Consider the following 20161-nt stretch of genomic DNA (forward strand, 5'->3'; position numbering starts at 1 on the left):
ATAGTGCTTCAGTAACTGCTTTACTCATGAGTTCATCATTAGTTCCTCAATAACTACTATAAAGTATGTACCTTCGTTCCTCAGTCGGCACTCATTGGTTCATCAGTAACTACTCTTAATGTATGCGCCTTAGTTCTTCAATAACTAGTCATCAACTTCATGTGCCTTCGTAATGACAAACTCAATGTCATTACTTCATTAGTAACTATTGTATTTTTGTAGACCTTATTGTAAAGTCGGACCATGTTTTTTTCCATTTGCTTCCACCATTATTGTTGCGACTTTTCCTGAATGACTTCTTTAACAGCACCTTAATAGTTTTCACGGCCTGTTTCATACTGTAGTTTGTTTCATACTGTAGTTTGAGGACATGAAGGTGAAGTTCCACATGGAAAAGCTGAGCATTTCACTCAAACACAGCAAGGGTAAAGAGGAAATCATCAAGCTGACCGTTGGAGAGCTGAAATCTGACCTGACACAAAGATCTGGAGCACAAGCCCTCAAGTGTGTCTCATTTGAATTTGAAGAATGTTAAACACTCATGAAACTTTAAAAAGTGCTGTGCCGATACATCTTTTTCTCCTTTTCACCAGATTCACAGCCCAGGTCAGTTTGTTCGAGGTCACCGGTCTCGCTGACGACCGGCCCGCCCCCACCCTCCTGTCGCCATCGGCGGCCACGGGATCAGGGAGGCCGCTGCTCAACATTTTATTTGAGACCAACCCTCTGGATGAAAGCGCCAACCAGCGCCTCTACGCCGAATCGCAACCGCTGGAAATAATCTACGACGCCGTGAGTGCCGTCCGCAGACCGCTCGTCCTTTCCTGGATGTCGCGTAAAAGAACTTACATGAATGTATTTCCTGTGTGTGCAGAAAACAGTAAACGCCATGGCGGCGTTCTTTATGCCTCCCGATAACCTTCAGCTGGACGAGCTCACCAACGCCACGCTGATAAAACTGGAGCAGTTCCGAGACCGCACAGCCACTGGTTAGTTAGTCCAAAAGCTCCATTGCATTTCAGTGGGAGCGGAGCCACAAAAGTGTTGCACATGTCTCTGTCCTGGCTGCTCAGTGCATAATTTGTCATTATTTGCAACTCATTCACCACAAATCTATAAATTTAATTAAAATATATAAAAATATATTAAAAATATATAAAATATATTAAAAATATATATAAAAAATACAAAAATATATATAAAAAAAATACAAAAATATATATAAAAAATACTAAAAAAATATATATTATATAAAAATATATTAAAAATATATTTAAAAATATATATAAAAAATAAAAAATATATATAAAAAAATACTAAATATATATATATATATATATAAAAAGATATAAAAAGATATAAAAAGATATAAAAAGATATTAAAAATATATTTAAAATATATTTAAAAAATATAAAAAATATATATATATAAAATAAAATAAAAAAAATATATAAAAATATATAAAAATCTTTATCCCTTCTGTTTCCCTTTAGGTCTAATGTATGTGATAGAGACGCAAAAGGTTCTGGACCTCAGAGTGAACCTGATGGCCTCTTACATCATCATCCCAGAGACTGGATTCTACAGTGGCACTCAGAACATCATGCTGCTTGATCTTGGACACTTACAGGTAAAAGCAGTGGGCAAAAACGCAGCAAGTAGAGCCAAAATTAGGGACGGTTTGGGCTTTCCTGTTGTGACAACATTCATCAAGATTGTGGTTTTACTGAAGGAAATGACAACAGCAAAACGTTGGCGCTACAAGTAATTATGTTTTTGTCTTTGTAGATGTCCAGTCAGAGCAAGAAACATCTGCCCCAGCTTGTAGTGGGCTCCAGCAGAATTGAAGACATCATGTTGAGAGCCTACGACAGCTTTGACATACAACTCAACAGCCTTCAGTTCCTGTATAGCAAAGCAGGTGCATGCACAACATTGCACAGCGTAGCACATAGCACTAGCATAGCACAAGAGGAAGTGCAGCATTTTTGTTGGATCTGAAATCACAATACAGTCAGCCCTCGTTTATCGCTGTTGATTGGTTCCACCCCCGACTGTGATAAATGAATTGTCGCTAAGATTCCTTATTTAGTCATTCGTTCATTCATTTTTTACCGCTTTTTCCTCACGAGGGTCGCGCGGGGTGCTGGAGCCTCAGCTGTTTTCGGGCGAGAGGCGGGGTACAACCCGGACTGGTCGCCAGCCAATCACAGGGCACATATAGACAAACAACCATTCACACTCACATTCATACCTATGGACAATTTAGAGTCGCCAATTAACCTAGCATATTTTTGGAATGTGGGAGGAAACCGGAGTACCCGCAGAAAACCCACGCATGCACGGGGAGAACATTCAAACTCCACACAGAGATGGCCGAGGATGGAATCGAACCCCGGTCCTCCTAGCTGTGAGGTCCGCGTGCTAACCACGAGACCGCCGTGACGTCTTCCTTATTTATGAATCAAATATTTATGTAGTTAGAGCATAGAAAACTTGTTGACAACTTTCTAGACAGGGGTTTTAATATCATTAGAGCTCTCTAGACATGAAATAACACCCCTATCAGGGTGCATCAAAAAAACACAATTATTGAATTTTGATATGGCTGGGTACTAAAAGTGTTCCAATATATGTAGAAACAACACATACAAATATTTTTCCAATACATGATTATTTAGGGGTGCCACCTTACATCTGTTTTTGTGGAATAAAGTGGTGAACAGTGCTCAATGGTCGCCATGAATTGCTATTTAAATATGTTACTATTGCCCCTTGTGTTTACAATACAAATAAAATAAAAAACAAAATGTTTAAACTTTATATGTATGTCAAATATCCATCACTGCTACATAAAATTCAGGGTACACGTCCCATTTACCGCCATTCATTTTGTCAATAGGACAGTCTTGAAAGTTGAATTCTGAGAATTCTGAGAAATACCCAATCTGCCCAAAGAGAAAACAAATATATTTACTTTAATAACCCTATAAAAAATGATGTTGTATAGAAGTTCATTGTACTCAACATTTCCAGATCAACTTTTTGGCAATTAGACTAGAGTTTATGTATTTATGTGTGAGGTGGCACCCCTAAATCTCAATGGATTTTCTCAAAACTTTGTAGAAGACATTTTTATGTTCATTAGAAAAAAATGAAATGCCAGCCAAATTGATATTCATTCATTCATTTTCTACCGCTTTTCCTCACGAGGGTCGCGGGGGTGCTGGAGCCCATCCCAGCTGTCTTCGGGCGTAAGGCGGGGTACACCCTAGACTGGTCGCCAGCCAATCACAGGGCACATATAGACAAACAACCATTCACACTCACATTCATACCTATGGACAATTTGGAGTATCCAATTAACCTAGCATGTTTTTGGAATGTGTGAGGAAACCGGAGTACCCGGAGAAAACCCACGCATGCACGGGGAGAACATGCAAACTCCACACAGAGATGCCCGAGGGTGGAATTGAACCCTGGTCTCCTAGCTGTGAGGTCTGCGCGCTAACCCCTAGACCACCGTGCTGCCCCCAAATTGATATTATGAAATTAAAATTTCCCATTCAAATTTGATGCACCCTAACCCCTATGTTACCCAATACAGTAGCTATATTAATCCATCTAAGATATAAATAAGACTCGTCCTTGTGTGTCTTTCAATAAATGCCTTCTAGAGTTGTGGACAGGAAGTGATGTCGGGGATTCAGAGTTGAGTTTTAGCTGGAGCACGGCCACAACAGTTGCCCGTTTTTTGTTATTGTGATGATGATGATAATTGTTATTGTGGGTGTTGTGAGAATTCAAACCTGCAATAATTGTTGTCGATAATGAAGTCTGGTGTGTGTGTTACTAGTGACACCTAGTGGTCAGTGTAGACTGCAATTCATCATTTTTATGCTTAAAAATGCCCAATATCGTCCAAGGAAATGTGAAATGTGCTTAATATGCATGTTTTTGACTAAATAGGATGTATTTAACCATTTCCTTTTTTTGTTTTTTTTGTACTAGACGGCAACTGGAGAATGGCTCGTGAGCAGAAGCAGTCACCACTCCACATCTTGGAGCCGGTGGATTTAAAAGTGGTGTTCAGCAGGGCCATGGTAGTCACAGACTCACGCATGTCAAAGTAAGTGTGAGCGTGGAGAAGAAAAAAAAAAAAAATTCCTAAGACTGAGTTTCCCGCATTTGCTCGTTGCAGATATAAGATGTCTGGAGAACTCCCCCTGCTTTCTCTTCGAATCTCAGACATTAAACTTCGCAATGTCCTGGAGCTGATCGAGAGCATCCCACTACCGGAGCAGAAACCTGCCGCACGAAACACAGCAAAGGATAAGGTATCTAGATTAATCCTGGTTAATCCACAGTTATTTTGCGGCAAAATTTCACCATTGAGTGGTGTACTTAATGATACTTATACTGAGACACTTAATGTTCTCAGTTATGGTCTGCTCGCATGTTGTGTCCTTTTTAGACCAAGCCGTACACACCACAGTTGGCCTCCAGGAGACATCCGACCTTACCTGAACAACATTCCTCTCTCCTGTTCGAGTCCTGCGAGACCATCAGCATTTCTTCACTGGGTGAGCATCAATAGCCATTATGTCAATAGTATACATGGACCCAAATATTCCAATTGCATTTGGTTTATTTGCTCAAACGGAAAGAATTGAACAGGGATGGAATATTCCTTTAACCAATCCGATTGAGGTATCTTGTATCCGCTCAAACGGAAAGTTGTCAGGGTGCGTTCTTCTTCGTGGTGTTTTTCTTCTTCTGTTGTTTATTGGCGGTTGGCAAGCAGCTTTCATGTGCATTAGCGCCATCTGTGGAACAGAATCTAAACCCTTCTATACGCCATTCACAAGTGCAGTTTTATTCAAAAAGAAAATATATATCTATATAAAACATGTCTTGAGTTTAATTATAAAATATTAGCAAGATTGAATTTGATCTTTTCCTGTTTAAATTTATCCCGGGTGCGTTCTTTCAGCGCATGCTCAGATATGACGTAACACGCAGATCCAGGCGTTCTTCACTTTTAAAAATGGAGGCCAGCAATCGGCACTGGACTAAGCAAAGTTTGTTTTTGATTCAAACTAAATTTCAAGACTGGACAGACGAAAAACTGTCAATACAGAGTTATTCCAACAAGTGAAAGAATAACTCCCCGAAGTCGGTATCATGTGATGTTGATGTTTACGTTTTACTGGGCATGCCCTATTGACTATTCTGTTTGATTTTCACGGCGCATCTAGACAAGAGATTGGAATATTCCTTTCCATGGATACCATTGTTTCCCGAAAGGTCATTTGGAAAGAGAAAAACTGGTCATGTAAAAACGTGGCTACTGTGGAGTGTCTGTGGTGTAAAGACTGGCAGAGCAATGTAATATTGGTCCGTGTGGCAACACCTAGCTTGTTCCTCCGATAGACTTATTGATGCACGCGTGAGGTCGTGGTGACATTTTGTAACATTTTTGGTTAGTGTTGTGCCACAAGATTTTTCCAATGTAAAAAACGTGCCGTGGCTAGAAAAAAGGTTAAAAATCACTGGTCTACTGGACATCCTCTATCCTCTCATCCACACACACGATAACTTGTTTTGTCTCCTCAGGGTCTGAAGAGGACTTGTTCTATGATGCCCCGAGCTCTCCCATCACGGGGCAGCAGTTCTTTCCCGACAGTCCCATGCCTCTTCGCTACGGCGACCTCCACAGAAAAAAGAGTCTGGCACAGGAAGAGCGGCAGAAGAACATGACCAACTTCGCCCTGACATTTGAAATCAGCGAGGTGAGCGGAAATGTTGACAGACATACTTTGTTGTTTCCATGTATTAATACTTAATGTCTTCATGTTGAATATCCTCGGTGCTTAAGCAGCTCATTAATAATTCATGGTCATTTTTGAGCAAGTGCATCAGTATGTTCTGTATGTTCACATTTTACACATTGTACACATTATCCAATCGATGTTTGCGTTTAGAAACTATTTTGCTCATAACAACTATGACAAACAGAAATTTCAGACTCTATAGTCATTCACATCTTTCTAAGGTGGCAACACAAAAACACAATGAATGCCCCAAAAAAGAACAATGGTGTTAGAAAAGCTTTGAATCAATCATTCGAAATACTGTTTGTTTTTGTTGGCATTGGGGCACATTCTAAAAATAGAATTCGAACAACACTTACAAAAACAACAGCACCAAAAATGGAAATATCCACAGAAATTTTACAAGAATAAAGTCAAAATATTAAGAGGAAAAAAGGTGTAATATTATGAGTAAAAATAACATCATTTTAGTAGCATAAACTTGCAATATTGAAGAAAAATATCATAAAATGAGAAAACAAACAAAACAATGAATATTTTGTAATTTGTGAAGCAAAAAAAAAAGTCAAAATATTATGGGAATAATGTTACAATTTCAGGAAGAGAATTTATAAAAGTTGAAACAGTAGGAAATTGAAAAAAAAAATGCTATATTTTTTTGGCAATGTAATATAATAATAATAATTGAAATCTTTTTGTAGCTTTGAAACTTATAGACAACCTTGTAAATTAGTTTTTTTACCATTATTAGAGACAGGTAGACATGAAATAACACCCCTATAGTCACCTTTATGCTCATATTACCCAGTAGACATCACCGGTAATAATTTTGTTCATTTAGTCATCAGGAAAAAGCAGAAAGAAACAAAAAATGCTTGGAAATGCTAAATTAATTGCCTTTTTTTTTTACTAGTATTTGACCATATTCAACCACACAACACAATATTTAATATAAGTACTTACTTTGTCCTCACTTTTGCTTACATCAATGGTATTTTTTTTTTGTAGTTTTCTATCCAGTTGTGTCGCTTGTCTGGGCTGGACGAGATCACGGTGCTCCACTTGGACGTGGAGGGTCTGGGCACCGAGCTGAAAGTGCGAACCTTTGACATGACGTCCTTCACTTACCTCAAGGAGATCTGCCTGAAATGTCCGGAGTACATGGGTAAGGTATTTGGCGGTCTGTTTGTTTGTGTGATAAAAAAGCTTCTTGATCGCAGTTTTACCTTGCATGTTCCGTGTCTTCTGGTGTAGATTCTGAACAAAGGGCGGTCCAGCTACTCACTACTTTGGACAACACAGAGGTTGACATGCTGACCCTGGAGTATATTAAAGTGCATATTCCATTTGTACCAGATACAGTGTGGTTGTTTAGGAATAGCCCTTCATGCTAACCGATTTTCTTAGGCTGACAAGACTGGTCCCGAGTTCAAGTCCTTACACAACAACACAGAGCAGCTCCTCAAGGTGAGGCCATTTGTGACTCAGCTTTATTTTGACAAACGCTTACATTCGATGCACTTTCAGGTGACCTTCTCATCCTTGGATGTTCATCTCCACACGGAAGTGCTCCTCAACACTATGAACTTCCTCAACAACCTAGTCCCCCCGTCCACTAAGAAGGAGGAAAAGCAGGAAGAGCTCCCCACCATCCAGGACAATGACATTGAGGAGCATGAGGACGAGAAGAAGGAGGGATCTGCTGTCTCCAAGAGAAAAAGTATTGTTATGTCCATATACTTCTCTTAAACATTTCCATAATAATATTAATCATCAGTAATATAATAATCAGCTTTACAGTCTTGTTTTTAAGAACCTTTTGTGTTTTTTGCTCTCCTAGCAACAAAGAATCCAAAGACTGCAGCCATAACCAATCTGCACGTCAGAGCTGATCTCCGTAGTTTGAAGGTTTTCATTCGAGGAGAGAAAGCCAGGATCTCCGAGATCTGCATTGAAGGTATTAAAGTAGTCCCTAGCCTCTTCGCACCTTCACCTTATCACAGCTTTTTCAAAATTATTGCTGTTTTGTGGTCAACTCGGGCTTATTATTAGTACAAAATAATAATAAGATTCAACCAAATCTTAGCACGGTGGTCTAGTGGTTAGCGCGCAGACCTCACAGCTAGGAGACCAGGGTTCAATTCCACCCTCGGCCATCTCTGTGTGGAGTTTGCATGTTCTCTCCGTGCATGCGTGGGTTTTCTCCGGGTACTCCGGTTTCCTCCCACATTCCAAAAACATGCTAGGTTAATTGGCGACTCCAAATTGTCCATAGGTATGAATGTGAGTGTGAATTGTTGTTTGTCTATATGTGCCCTGTGATTGGCTGGCGACCAGTCCAGGGTGTACCCCGCCTTTCGCCCGAAGACAGCTGGGATAGGCTCCAGCACCCTTGCGACCCTCGTGAGGAAAAGCGGTAGAAAATGAATGAATGAATGAATGAATTAACCAAATCTTATGTATTCCTTGCCTAAATATTGCATTTTCAAACATAAAAATGAATTAATTAACAAAACTACAAATACAAATATAAGGCATTGAGAAGACGCATCCAGAAAACAACAAGCAACATGTCAGCCTATGCCTTATCTCTAATATGTCTTATTAGCGCGCAAACCACACCCAAGTTTGATTCCACCCTCGGGCATCTCTGTGTGGAGTTTTCATGTTCTCCCTGTGCGTGCGTGAGTTTTCTCCGGGTACTATTATTTCCCCCACATTCCAAAAACATGCATGTTATGTTAACAATCTGTGTAAGAGTGATATAGGGGTGTTATTTTCTATTTAGAGGGCTCTAATGTTAAACAATGTATTTAAAAGGTTGTAAACATGTTTTCTATGCTATGAAAATATTGCATTTATGAATAAGGAATCCACTTCTGATGGTCAGGTCCGTAAATAATTAACCGCGATAAACGAGGGAGTACTGTATTTTAAATAACCAGTAGTACTAAGGTTGTGAACTATAAACCATTACGACTGGATATCCGAAAGAATCGATAGAATCGATAAGAATCAGTCGCAAATCTTTACATTTATTAATTTGTTGAGACAAGCGCCGGCTATTGCAAGACTAGCAACCGACTGACAGTACTACGCTGTCCCTGGGAAAGATTGTCAACACATCGATAAAACATACGGACATTACAGCGATCTAATGGATCTTATTTATTATGTATTGTGTAAAACCTAAGACAGGAACAACATCAAATTAAAAATACTAAGTGAATACAGAGCCACCATCCACCAGTACGAGCCTGGAGTTTGTTTTTCAGAGAGGTGCACTGAACATATTTACATTAGCACTCATTAAAGTCATCAAAACTTTATTAATTCCCACATATTATCACATACTACAATATTAATTGTCCCTGTACCCTAGAAAGCGCCCATGAATGATACGGGAAAAGGCCCAAATGATACTGTGTCAAAGCCCAGGGCAGTGATACTGATAAAATATAGAGTTTAACCATGTCCAGTATCAGCCCCCGTAGCTGTCCACTTAGAGCGCGCGGCTCTGGTATCGTGCCCGTGAAACAACCAATCAGAGAACAGCGCACGAGTGCTTAGTGCCTAGTGCTTCTCCAGTCACCAAAAAACCCAAACTTGATTAATGGAACTTTAATTGTCAGACATTGATAAGATAAGACTGTTGATAAAATATTATTGTTGAAATATTTTTGCAATTATTGTGTTTACACTGTTTAGATATAATACATGTAATAAACAGAAATTTTTTTGGAAACAAAATGGTCTTTTGATTAAATAGTATGCCCCCGCGTGCCAGTATATGCCCTCGACTTTCGGTCTCGGGCTGATACTGACACTTGGGGGCATGATACCTGGCCTGATACCAGACAAACCATGTGATGATCTTATTATCACATACTATTTAATCATGAGCTTAATATCACATACTATTTAATCAAAATACCATTTTGTTTCCAGAAAATGTTCAGTTTATTACATGTATTATATCTAAACAGTGTAAACACAATAATTGCAAAAATATTTCAACAATAATATTTTATCAACAGTCTTATCTTATCAATGTCTGACAATTAAAGTTCCATTAATCAAGTTTGGGTTTTTTGGTGACTGGAGAAGCACTAGGCACTAAGCACTCGTGCGCTGCTCTCTGATTGGTTGTTTCACGGGCACGATACCAGAGCAGCGCGCTCTGAGTGGACAGCTACGGGGGCTGATACTGGACATGGTTAAACTCTATATTTTATCAGTATCACTGCCCTGGGCTTTGACACAGTATCATTTCGGCCTTTTCCCGTATCATTCATGGGCGGTTTCTAGAGTACAGGGACAATTAATACTGTAGTATGTGATAAGTTCGTATATCTCATGGTCTTTTTCCAACTGCCCAGGCCTTGTTTCTGAGGTTCTAATGAGGAAGAAAGATACGAAGATCGTGGCCAACCTAAAGAACATTACGATCTTTGACTGTGATGAAAATGCTCTATATAAGAAGGTACGACCAAAGCCACAATTGAATATAACCACAAGTAGAGTATATATTCTTGTTGACATTTTCTGGTTATGTTCCAAGGCTGTGTCCATAGCAGACAGGGAGGTGTTTTCCTTCCAGATGGTCAACTATACAAGTGCAACAGAGGGGAATGCCTACATGGATATGTCTCAAGTTGACACCTCCATCACGCTGACTGTGGGGTGCATCAAGGTCATCTTTCTCAACAAGTTTCTCTCCTCCATACTGGTGAGTTTGAAGGACTCAATTGAAGCTTTGTTAAGTCTGTGGTAACTTACACTTTGACTCGTTTCTTGTGCAGGCATTCATAAACAACTTCCAGGAGGCTAAAGAGGCCGTGGCCGAGGCGACCCACCAAGCGGCCGAGAAGGCGGCGTCGGGTGTAAAGGAGCTGTCAGGGCGTAGCACGAGGATCTCTCTCAACGTTCGCTTGAATGCGCCTATCATCTTCCTCCCCCAGTCCTCCTCGTCCAACAACGTCCTTGTTGCCGACCTTGGCGTCCTCTCTGTGAAGAACCACTTTGCCATGCAGCCTTATAAAAGTAAAGTCAATGTCCCACCTGTGGTGGACATCATTGAAGTCAAGCTGACTGATCTCAAGATTTACAGGTTAGGCAACCTTTTTTTTTCGGCTTTGCAAAGACAAAATGTTTGTGATTTGTGCTGTATGTGTGTTCGAAAATGATAAGGGACGCTCCAATCGATCAGAATCTGACAAAGCACGTGAATATGCAGATAGATGCCAATCAGCACCGATCACCTCTGGCTCGTGCTATCGCATCGTGCTATCGCATCGTGCTATCGCATCGTGCTATCGCATCGTGGTATCGCATCGTGCTATCGCATCGTGCTATCGCATCGTGCTATCGCATCGTGCTATCGCACCGTGCTATCGCACCGTGCTGTCGCATCGTGCTATTGCATTGTGCATCAAATGTCTCCCACCCGCTTTCCTTCACACTGCACAGGCGTGGCACACTCAAAACAATCATGTCTGCTGTGTGGAACCTCCCCGTCGTTTGTGAGAGTGATATAAATTTTGCCAAATGTATCTCTCAGGATGTTAAAAAGCTTAATATGGCGTTTGAAGAAAATACTTGATTGAGTATGGTGAGTTGTCTAGGCTCACGATGTTATTATCAGTCAAACGCCAGCTAATGTTTCCAACACTTGACTGTATGAGCATGAGCGGCAATATTTGAGAAGCACTGGTCCAAATTCACACATGAATGATTGGTAATGGAATCTGCAGCATCAAACCCTAATCGGAGCTGATGTGCTTGTGCTGTACATATGTGTGTGCAGAACCACATTCCTAAATGGAGACTTCCAGGGTGAAAGCCAGTTGTTGAAGCCAGTCTCCCTGAGCCTGAAAATTCAGAGAAATCTTTCTTCCAACTGGTACAACAAGATCCCCGACATCGCCATCGCAGCTCACCTTATGCCATTGAATGTAAGTGATATTACGATATTACGCGCATGGCTTTTTTTTTTGGTCACTTCAATTTTTATGGGACATTTTTTTTGTCAAATACAAACACAAAATAAGTATTTCAATTTCAGTCTTTCTTATATCCAGTATTTTGTTGCTGATTGGGTGTAAATATTGTCCATGTCATCCAATTGGGAGGTGATACATCAGTTTTTCCTTTTATGATTTAATCTGCCATCGCAGTCCACTGATACTGTGTAGGGGTGTCCTCCTTTCCCCATTTCCTCATTATGGCATTTTTATCATACTGTGTGGGGTGTCCTCCTTTGCTCATTTTGGCTTTTTTATTCGCCGCAGATACCTATCATTTGCTTGTATAGTCTCTTCTCATACATTAGGTTTCCCCAGATATAGAACAGTGCAAGACACAGGGATATTATATTCTAGTATTTCCATTAACACTCTCTTGTCACATTTCCAAAAAATAAATGGGGAAAAAAGTATATATATAAAGCGTCCCATCTCACATTTGACACATGTAATTTGTTTCGTTTGTGTAGCTCATAATCTCCAATACCACTTTGCACGTTCCCGTTTCGCTTTGCAAAATAATTTGGTTTACAGAACCATACGCAATATCTCAATCGAGCCTTGTTGTTACGTCGCGGGGTGAGTCTTGGTTCCGGACACGGAGACAGGAGTCAGGTAAGTGCGTCTCAAGGCTTTTATTCGGCCCAAAAGGAAGAAACAAAAAGCGATGGTGTCGGGAAAGAGCACCATGGAAACAAACACAAGATAGGCTGGCTGAAGGCGAGCGCTGCTGAACGCAAAACAACAGGTGTAACTAGGAAGAGCAGCGGCATGGGTATCGTAGCGTAGGTAGCACAATAATCCGGCGTTGGCCAGCTGTCTGCAGTCCGCTTAAGTGCCAGTGGGGTGATTGGCTTCAGGTGCGTTCAGCAGCTCCGCCTCCAGCCAGGAAACGAGGGTCTGAGGAGACAAAAAAGACAGGGAGGAGACTGGGGAACAGGGCAAGGGCCCCAGGATATGACAGTACCCCCCCCTTAAGGACGGGCGCCACCTGGCGGCCTACCTGGCTTCTCGGGGAAACGACGGTAAAAGTTAGCAAGCAAGTCCGGGTCAAGAATGAGCGCCCGAGAGACCCATGAACGGTCCTCGGGGCGGTACCCCTCCCAGTCGACCAGGTACTGGAAACCCCTGCCCCTTCTTCTCACGTCCAAAATGGCCTTGACCGAGAATGCGGGGTGGCCGTCGATAAGCCTGGGAGGAGGAGGAGGCACATCTGGAGGGCTGAGGTCGCTGACTCTGACGGGTTTGAGGAGGGAGACGTGAAACGTGGGGTGGATCCCCAGGGAGTCCGGGAGGCTAAGCAACACCGAGGTGGGGCTGATGACCCGTTCCACGGGATAAGGGCCAATGAACCTAGGCTGGAGCTTCTTGGAACTGGTGTGGAGGGGCAGGTCACGAGTGGACAACCAAACCCTCTGTCCCGGCTTGTACTCCGGAGCTGCCACACGGTGGCGGTTGGCCAGGCGCTGGTTGCGTTCCGCTGTGCGTGCCAGGGCCATCCGGGTGTTGCGCCAAGCCAGGCGGGCGCGGCGCAGGTGGGCGGACACCGAGGGGACAGCTGACTCTGCCTCTAGAGAAGGGAAGGCTGGGGGCTGGTAGCCATATGCCCCATGGAACGGAGAGAGACCTGTGGCGGAGCTGACCAGGGAGTTGCGGGCATACTCAATCCAGGGTAAGTTGATGGCCCATGAGGCAGGCTGCTGGTGGCATACGCAGCGGATGGCCGCCTCCAGGTCCTGGTTCGCTCTCTCGGACTGGCCATTTGTCTGAGGATGGTAGCCCGAGGACAGGCTGGCGGTCGCCCCCAAAGCCTTGCAGAAAGCCTTCCATACAGCAGAGGAAAATTGTGGTCCCCTGTCGGAGACGACGTCGACAGGGATGCCGTGAAGCCGGAAAACGTGGGTGACCAGTAGCTGGGCGGTCTCCAGGGCTGAGGGGAGCTTGGGGAGGGCGACGAAGTGGGCCATCTTGGAGAAACGGTCCACAATGGTGAGGATGACCGTGTTCCCATTGGATGGGGGAAGGCCGGTGACAAAGTCTAAAGCCACGTGGGACCACGGCCGGGATGGGATGGGGAGGGGGCAAAGGAGGCCTGCCGGGGCCTGATGGGAGGACTTATTGCGGGCACAAGTTGAGCAAGCGGCCACAAACTCTGTGACGTCCGAGCGCAGGGAAGGCCACCAGAACCTCTGCGACAGGAGAAAGGTGGTGCGCGAAACTCCGGGATGGCACGCGAGCTTGGACTCATGCGCCCAGCGAAGAACCTCTGGGCGAAGGTCAGGGGCAACAAACAGGCGTCCAGCTGGGCAGCCCCCCGGAGGGGAAGAGTCCTTCAGGGCGTCCATCACCCGTTTCTCCACGTCCCACTGAAGGCCCCCAAGGATGCGGGACAGAGGGAGGATGGTCTCCTGAGGAGGTGTGTGCAAGGGCGGAGAGTACATCCGTGACAGGGCATCGGGCTTGCCATTCCGAGAACCGGGGCGGAAGGTCAGAGTGAAGTCAAATCTGGTGAGAAATAGGGCCCAGCGTGCCTGCCGTGGGTTAAGTCTGTGGGCGGAGCGGAGGTAAGCCAAGTTCTTGTGATCAGTGAGAACGACAAAGGGGACCGCCGAACCCTCCAGCCAGTGCCTCCACTCCTGTAGGGCCAAGACGACGGCCAGTAATTCCCTGTTGCCAATATCGTAGTTGCGTTCCGCCGGGGTCAGACGGCGAGAGAAGAAGGCACAGGGGTGCAGCTTCTGATCGGCGGTGGAGCGCTGGGAGAGGACCGCCCCCACGCCAGTGTCGGACGCGTCCACCTCGACAAAGAATTGAGAGAGAGGGTCAGGGTGGACAAGAACAGGAGCAGAGGTGAAGCACGACTTGAGACATTCAAAGGCAGAATTAGCGTCAGGGGACCACACAAAAGGAATCTTAGAGGATGTGAGCCTGTTCAAAGGTTCTGCGACCCGACTGAAATTCTGAATGAAGCGACGGTAGAAATTAGCAAAGCCCAGAAACCTTTGAAGGTCCTTTCTTGATGTAGGAGAGGGCCAATCGACCACAGCCTGGATCTTGGCTGGGTCGGCTCGGAGTTGCCCCTTCTCCACCACAAATCCCAGAAAAGACACAGACGAAGCATGAAAAGTGCATTTCTCGGCCTTAACGAAAAGCTTGTTGTCGAGGAGCCTACGTAAGACCAGCCTCACTTGCTGGATATGCTCCTCGAGCGTGGCAGAAAAAATCAAGATGTCATCCAGATAGACAAAGACAAACCGACCCAGCATATCTCGAAGAACATCGTTAATGAGGCCCTGAAAGACGGCCGGAGCATTGGTGAGTCCAAACGGCATTACTAGGTATTCGAAGTGGCCTATGGGGGTGTTAAACGCAGTTTTCCACTCGTCCCCCTCACGGATGCGGACAAGGTGGTAAGCGTTGCGGAGGTCGAGCTTGGTGAAAAACTTCGCTGAGTAAAGGGAGGTAAACGCAGAGTCCAGCAAGGGAAGTGGGTATTTGTTCTTGACCGTGATATTATTGAGGGCGCGGAAATCCACACATGGGCGGAGTGACTTGTCCTTCTTCTCTACGAAGAAGAAGCCGGCAGCTAGAGGAGAGGAGGAGGGGCGAATGAGACCCGACGCGAGAGAGGAAGAAATATACTCTTCAAGTGCCTCTCTCTCCGGCTTAGACACATTATACAGGCGTGAGGTGGGGAGTGTGGCACCGGGGTGAAGATCTATACTGCAGTCGTACGGACGGTGAGGGGGGAGTGACATGGCCCTGCTCTTGCTGAACACGTCACGGAGATCGTGGTAGGCGGAGGGGACCGAGGAGAGATCGATGGGTTCGGGAGTAGCGGCGCGAGTGGTCGGCAGACGGGGACACGCCCCCCTAAGGCAATGTGTGTGGCAGAAAATGCTCCAGTTAGCTATGGCTGGCTTCGCCCAGTCAATGTGAGGGTTGTGTCTGTTTAGCCAATTAAGCCCTAAAACCACCGGAGCGGAGCGCGAGGGGATGACGAAAAAAGATAAATTTTCAACGTGGTTGCCAGATAGGCGGAGCACAAGAGAGCGGGTCTGGTGAGTGACCTTAGCAAGGTGGCGCCCGTCCAATGAGCGTACAATCTTGGGCGTAGATAGCGGCACCACAGGGATAGACGAGCTAACCACAAATGCTTCGTCGAGGAAGCAGTCGTCCGAGCCAGAGTCGATAAAAGTCTTGATATCTACGCTGATATCAGACCAGGAAAGTGTACCTGGCAGCTGCAATCGGCTGACAGCAGACGTGGTCGAGACAGGAGGCGCGGCCAGAGAGATCACCGACGAACCAGGAGAGGGCGCGCCTGTAGCTTGTGAGCGTTGGCTGTCTGGGCGGAGTGGACAGCGAGAGATGTTGTGGTCGGGTTGTCCGCAGTAGATGCAGAGACGAAGCCGAAGGCGACGCCTCCTCTCGGCCGGCGTGAGGCGATGTCCGCCGAGCTGCATCGGTTCCTCCGGAGCCAGCGTAGGTGTTGTCCCCATGGAGGCGGACGGCCTGTCGTTGAGGTGCCGCTCATCGGGGAATCTCCGAACGACGGTCGGCGCGGCGCGACGGAGGAGCCGGTCCTGCTCGCGGAAGTTCAAGCGCTTTTCGATGCGGACGGCCAAGGCGATCAACTCGTCCAGGTCGCTCGGCGTCTCCAGAGGGATCATGTGGTCTCGGATTCGTTCCGCGAGCCCGTCGGAGAACACATCCAGGAGGGCTGAGGGGTTCCAGTCGCTCATGGCTGCGAGCGCGCGGAACTCGATCGCGTAGTCCGAGACGCTGAGCCTGTCTTGGCGAAGCCTCAGGAGGGTCCGCGCTGCCTCGGGGCCGGGGAGATTACGCTGGAACACCTGCTCCAAGGCCTTGGCAAACGAGGAGAATGAGGAGCAGATGGCCGAGCGCCGGCTCCATTCCGCTGTGGCCCAGGCGCCCGCCTTGCCCGTGAGGTGGGAGGTGGCAAAGGCAACTCGAGCGCGTTCCGTGGGGAAGGCGGCTGCTTGAAGCTCGAAGTGCAGCTCGCACTGTGTCAGGAAGGTGCGCACGTCACCTGAGTCCCCGGAGAATCGCTCCGGTTTCGAGAGCTGGGGGCAAACGGCGGCCGGGCTGGGCCCCATGGGCAGAGGGGAAGGGTCCGGAGGGACGTCCGCCACCGGAGGTGTGGCGAGAGCCGGGAGGACCTGCAGAGCTGAGAGCACCGTGTTGAGCTGAGCTTCGAGGGCGGCCATGCGTGCATCTTGCTGCTCGGCCAAGTTCTGCACGCTGGCACCGAGAGCGCCGAATAGTTCCTCTTGTTTGGAGAGGCGCATGGCTTGGAGACGGAGGGACTTTTTGACCGGGTCCGTGTCGCCGGGATCCATTCTTATGGCCGGATTATTCTGTTACGTCGCGGGGTGAGTCTTGGTTCCGGACACGGAGACAGGAGTCAGGTAAGTGCGTCTCAAGGCTTTTATTCGGCCCAAAAGGAAGAAACAAAAAGCGATGGTGTCGGGAAAGAGCACCATGGAAACAAACACAAGATAGGCTGGCTGAAGGCGAGCGCTGCTGAACGCAAAACAACAGGTGTAACTAGGAAGAGCAGCGGCATGGGTATCGTAGCGTAGGTAGCACAATAATCCGGCGTTGGCCAGCTGTCTGCAGTCCGCTTAAGTGCCAGTGGGGTGATTGGCTTCAGGTGCGTTCAGCAGCTCCGCCTCCAGCCAGGAAACGAGGGTCTGAGGAGACAAAAAAGACAGGGAGGAGACTGGGGAACAGGGCAAGGGCCCCAGGATATGACACTTGTGATGGTAATGTTAATGGTTTAATTTAATTTGAACATGCATCAGATTACAATTGAATGCATCACACAATCAGTTCCCAGTTCCACATGTCCAAAAGGAGTAGGAAGAAGCAAAGCTTATTAAATCCTACCCCTCCATCTCAAATCAAATCAAATCAACTTTATTTGTATAGCACTTTTCCTGCAAAGACATGCAACACAAAGTGCTTTACAGAATGAAAACAATTACCACAATTAAAAGGAAAAAACAAAGAAACAAAAGAAAGCCCCTCCTTCCCACCCTCCATACTAGTCCCCCACACACACACACACACACACACACACACAATCACACACAGTAGGGAGACATGGCATGGCACTGAGGAACAAGGAAACGCCACCTTTGGGGCCGTCCACACTGGGAGGAGCTGCAGGCCGTGCCATCGGGGGACCAGCACCCGGGCCCCCCGACTCCGACAGACAGGCGAACCCCCACTTTAAAGGGAGGAACCCCCAGCCGGCCGGGTTGAAGGGACCCAAGGATGGCACCCCCTCAGCAGACCCGACACAGCCCCCAGTGTGGAGGACCCCCCTGAGGAAACACTGGAGTTAAAAGCTGAAGACTAAGAGCATAAAAAATAGGACTAAAAAGATAAAAACAAAACACTGGAGTTAAAAGCAGAAAGACTAAGAGCAAAAAAATAGGACTAAAAAGATAAAAACATAAGACATAAGACTGGTACTTTTACAATCAGTAACTGTTACATTTGTTCACTTCCTGCTTTCCTAACATAGTTTACGTTTTTTGTTGGGTTTTTTTTGTCACGTACCGAAGTACGAGGTGATATGACCATACAATGACATAATCGGTACCATAGTAACTGTCTTCTGTAATCTTTCAGATCTGAGAGTCCCATCCCTTCCTCCTCGTGCATGACTTCTACTTTTCCATCTTTTCTCCCATCTTTTTTCCATCTTTTCCTACTTTTCTCCCAACAGTTGAATCTCAGCCAGGGTGACATGACAGTTACCCTGAGGACTCTCTGTGAAAATCTCACCGAGAAGTCTGACATTGCTTCCCCCGCATCGCCACATGCTCCTGCTGACGACATCGGACCCAACAAGCCCAACAACACTTCAGGAAACACCGGAGGAGCCAGCAGTAAGTCGAGGCCTAATACTGTATATGACCAAGACCAGCTAAAAGGTAGTACTTTACGAAAACTTTTTAACTGCCTAAATTCCAGTATCAAGACTAGATTTTTCAAATTGGTGATAAATATTTGAATACTGGACCTTTTTAGCAGGACCTGTTTAGCCGCTAAGTATGAAAGTCGAACAACAATAAACATTTTGTGGCAACGTTGTGATGTCAGGCAACAAAGTGGTGACTGCAGCTGTGGTGGAAGGTCCCAAAAACGTCAGGCTGAAGACCACCATGAAATTCGACTTCAAGTTTGACTCCATGTCTCTGGTCTTGTACCAGCCCAACGCCAACCAGGTAATCCGTTTCAGTTAGAAAATACCATCCAACACAATGTGTCAGCACCTAAATGACATCACAAAAAGCAAAAAGAGTCATGTTCATGTTCTTTAGATTCAGTTTTTGGACCCACATGATGATCAGCTAAAGCTGGGCGAGTTCACCCTGGGCACCATCTCCACCTCCGTCACCATGTTCTCCGACAGCGCCATGAAGGCCTCGGTCCGACTTTCTACCTGCCTTCTAGATGACATGAGGCCACACAGCAACACAGTCTGCTCAAGGTGCTACACATGCGCCAGTATATCACTACACCAGGGGTCTCAAACTCAATTTACCTGGGGGCCACTGGAGCTAGGGTTTGGGCAAGGCTGGGCCGCATCAGGTTTTCAAAAAAAAAAAAAACGCATTGATTAAAAACAGAAAAATATACAAACTTTTTCAGTGCTTTGGTTCCGATTTTCTACAATAAAAGCTCTGACAAAACATTCCACTGTTCTCAAATATCTTAAATTTTATTTTTCTGCATAAAATAAGATGAAAAATAAATAAACAAATCAAGAATAAAGAAAATCAATCAGTAATAAACAACTGCAGGGTCTTGAGACACATGCTAACTCGCAAACTAGAGAGCTAGCAACCTAAACGGTAGCCTTCAAGTTATTTCCTTTAAACTTAAATAGCCAAAAACTTACCACTTCCACACGGATAGGGAGGATAACTATTAACAGTTATTTAACCTTTAACATAAACATTAATCAAACGTAATATTTTTTTCTGGGTACATGATACCATACAGCATCCATATCAAACTTGCGCGGGCCGCACTAACATTAAACTTTCATATCAAGGCGGGGGCCTCAAACTAGTGTCCTGGGCCGCGTGTTTGAGACGCCTGCACTACACAGTTATCCCTCGCCACTTTGCACCGCTTCACTCCATCATGGTTTTTCTCAAATAATCCCAGATATGCTTTTTCCTGGTTAAATGCAGCCTATTATTAGTCATTAATATGCATATTTAAGCAATTTTTCTGTATTTTGTGCCTAAATTAAGCAT

The 20161-nt window shown here is 45.4% G+C and overlaps 1 protein-coding gene across 7 annotated transcripts in view; it reads left to right on the plus strand.

Moving 5' to 3' along the window:
- The window catches only part of vps13a (vacuolar protein sorting 13 homolog A), a 63285-nt gene that overhangs the window by 8586 nt on the left and 34538 nt on the right, over positions 1–20161 (plus strand). For all 7 annotated transcript variants that reach the window (XM_058070437.1, XM_058070434.1, XM_058070433.1 and 4 more), the window contains 21 exons: positions 362–504; positions 594–792; positions 875–989; positions 1495–1631; positions 1790–1922; positions 4013–4130; positions 4203–4338; positions 4476–4584; positions 5618–5793; positions 6844–7000; positions 7090–7169; positions 7243–7302; positions 7363–7555; positions 7676–7792; positions 10215–10318; positions 10397–10564; positions 10638–10945; positions 11642–11789; positions 18619–18781; positions 18996–19120; positions 19217–19386. In XM_058070437.1, the coding sequence (XP_057926420.1) occupies positions 362–504; positions 594–792; positions 875–989; positions 1495–1631; positions 1790–1922; positions 4013–4130; positions 4203–4338; positions 4476–4584; positions 5618–5793; positions 6844–7000; positions 7090–7169; positions 7243–7302; positions 7363–7555; positions 7676–7792; positions 10215–10318; positions 10397–10564; positions 10638–10945; positions 11642–11789; positions 18619–18781; positions 18996–19120; positions 19217–19386 (3059 nt within the window). The remainder of the gene's footprint in view (positions 1–361; positions 505–593; positions 793–874; positions 990–1494; positions 1632–1789; positions 1923–4012; positions 4131–4202; positions 4339–4475; positions 4585–5617; positions 5794–6843; positions 7001–7089; positions 7170–7242; positions 7303–7362; positions 7556–7675; positions 7793–10214; positions 10319–10396; positions 10565–10637; positions 10946–11641; positions 11790–18618; positions 18782–18995; positions 19121–19216; positions 19387–20161) is intronic.

This window comes from Doryrhamphus excisus, chromosome 4 (genome assembly GCF_030265055.1).
Source record: "Doryrhamphus excisus isolate RoL2022-K1 chromosome 4, RoL_Dexc_1.0, whole genome shotgun sequence".
NCBI lineage: Eukaryota > Metazoa > Chordata > Actinopteri > Syngnathiformes > Syngnathidae > Doryrhamphus > Doryrhamphus excisus.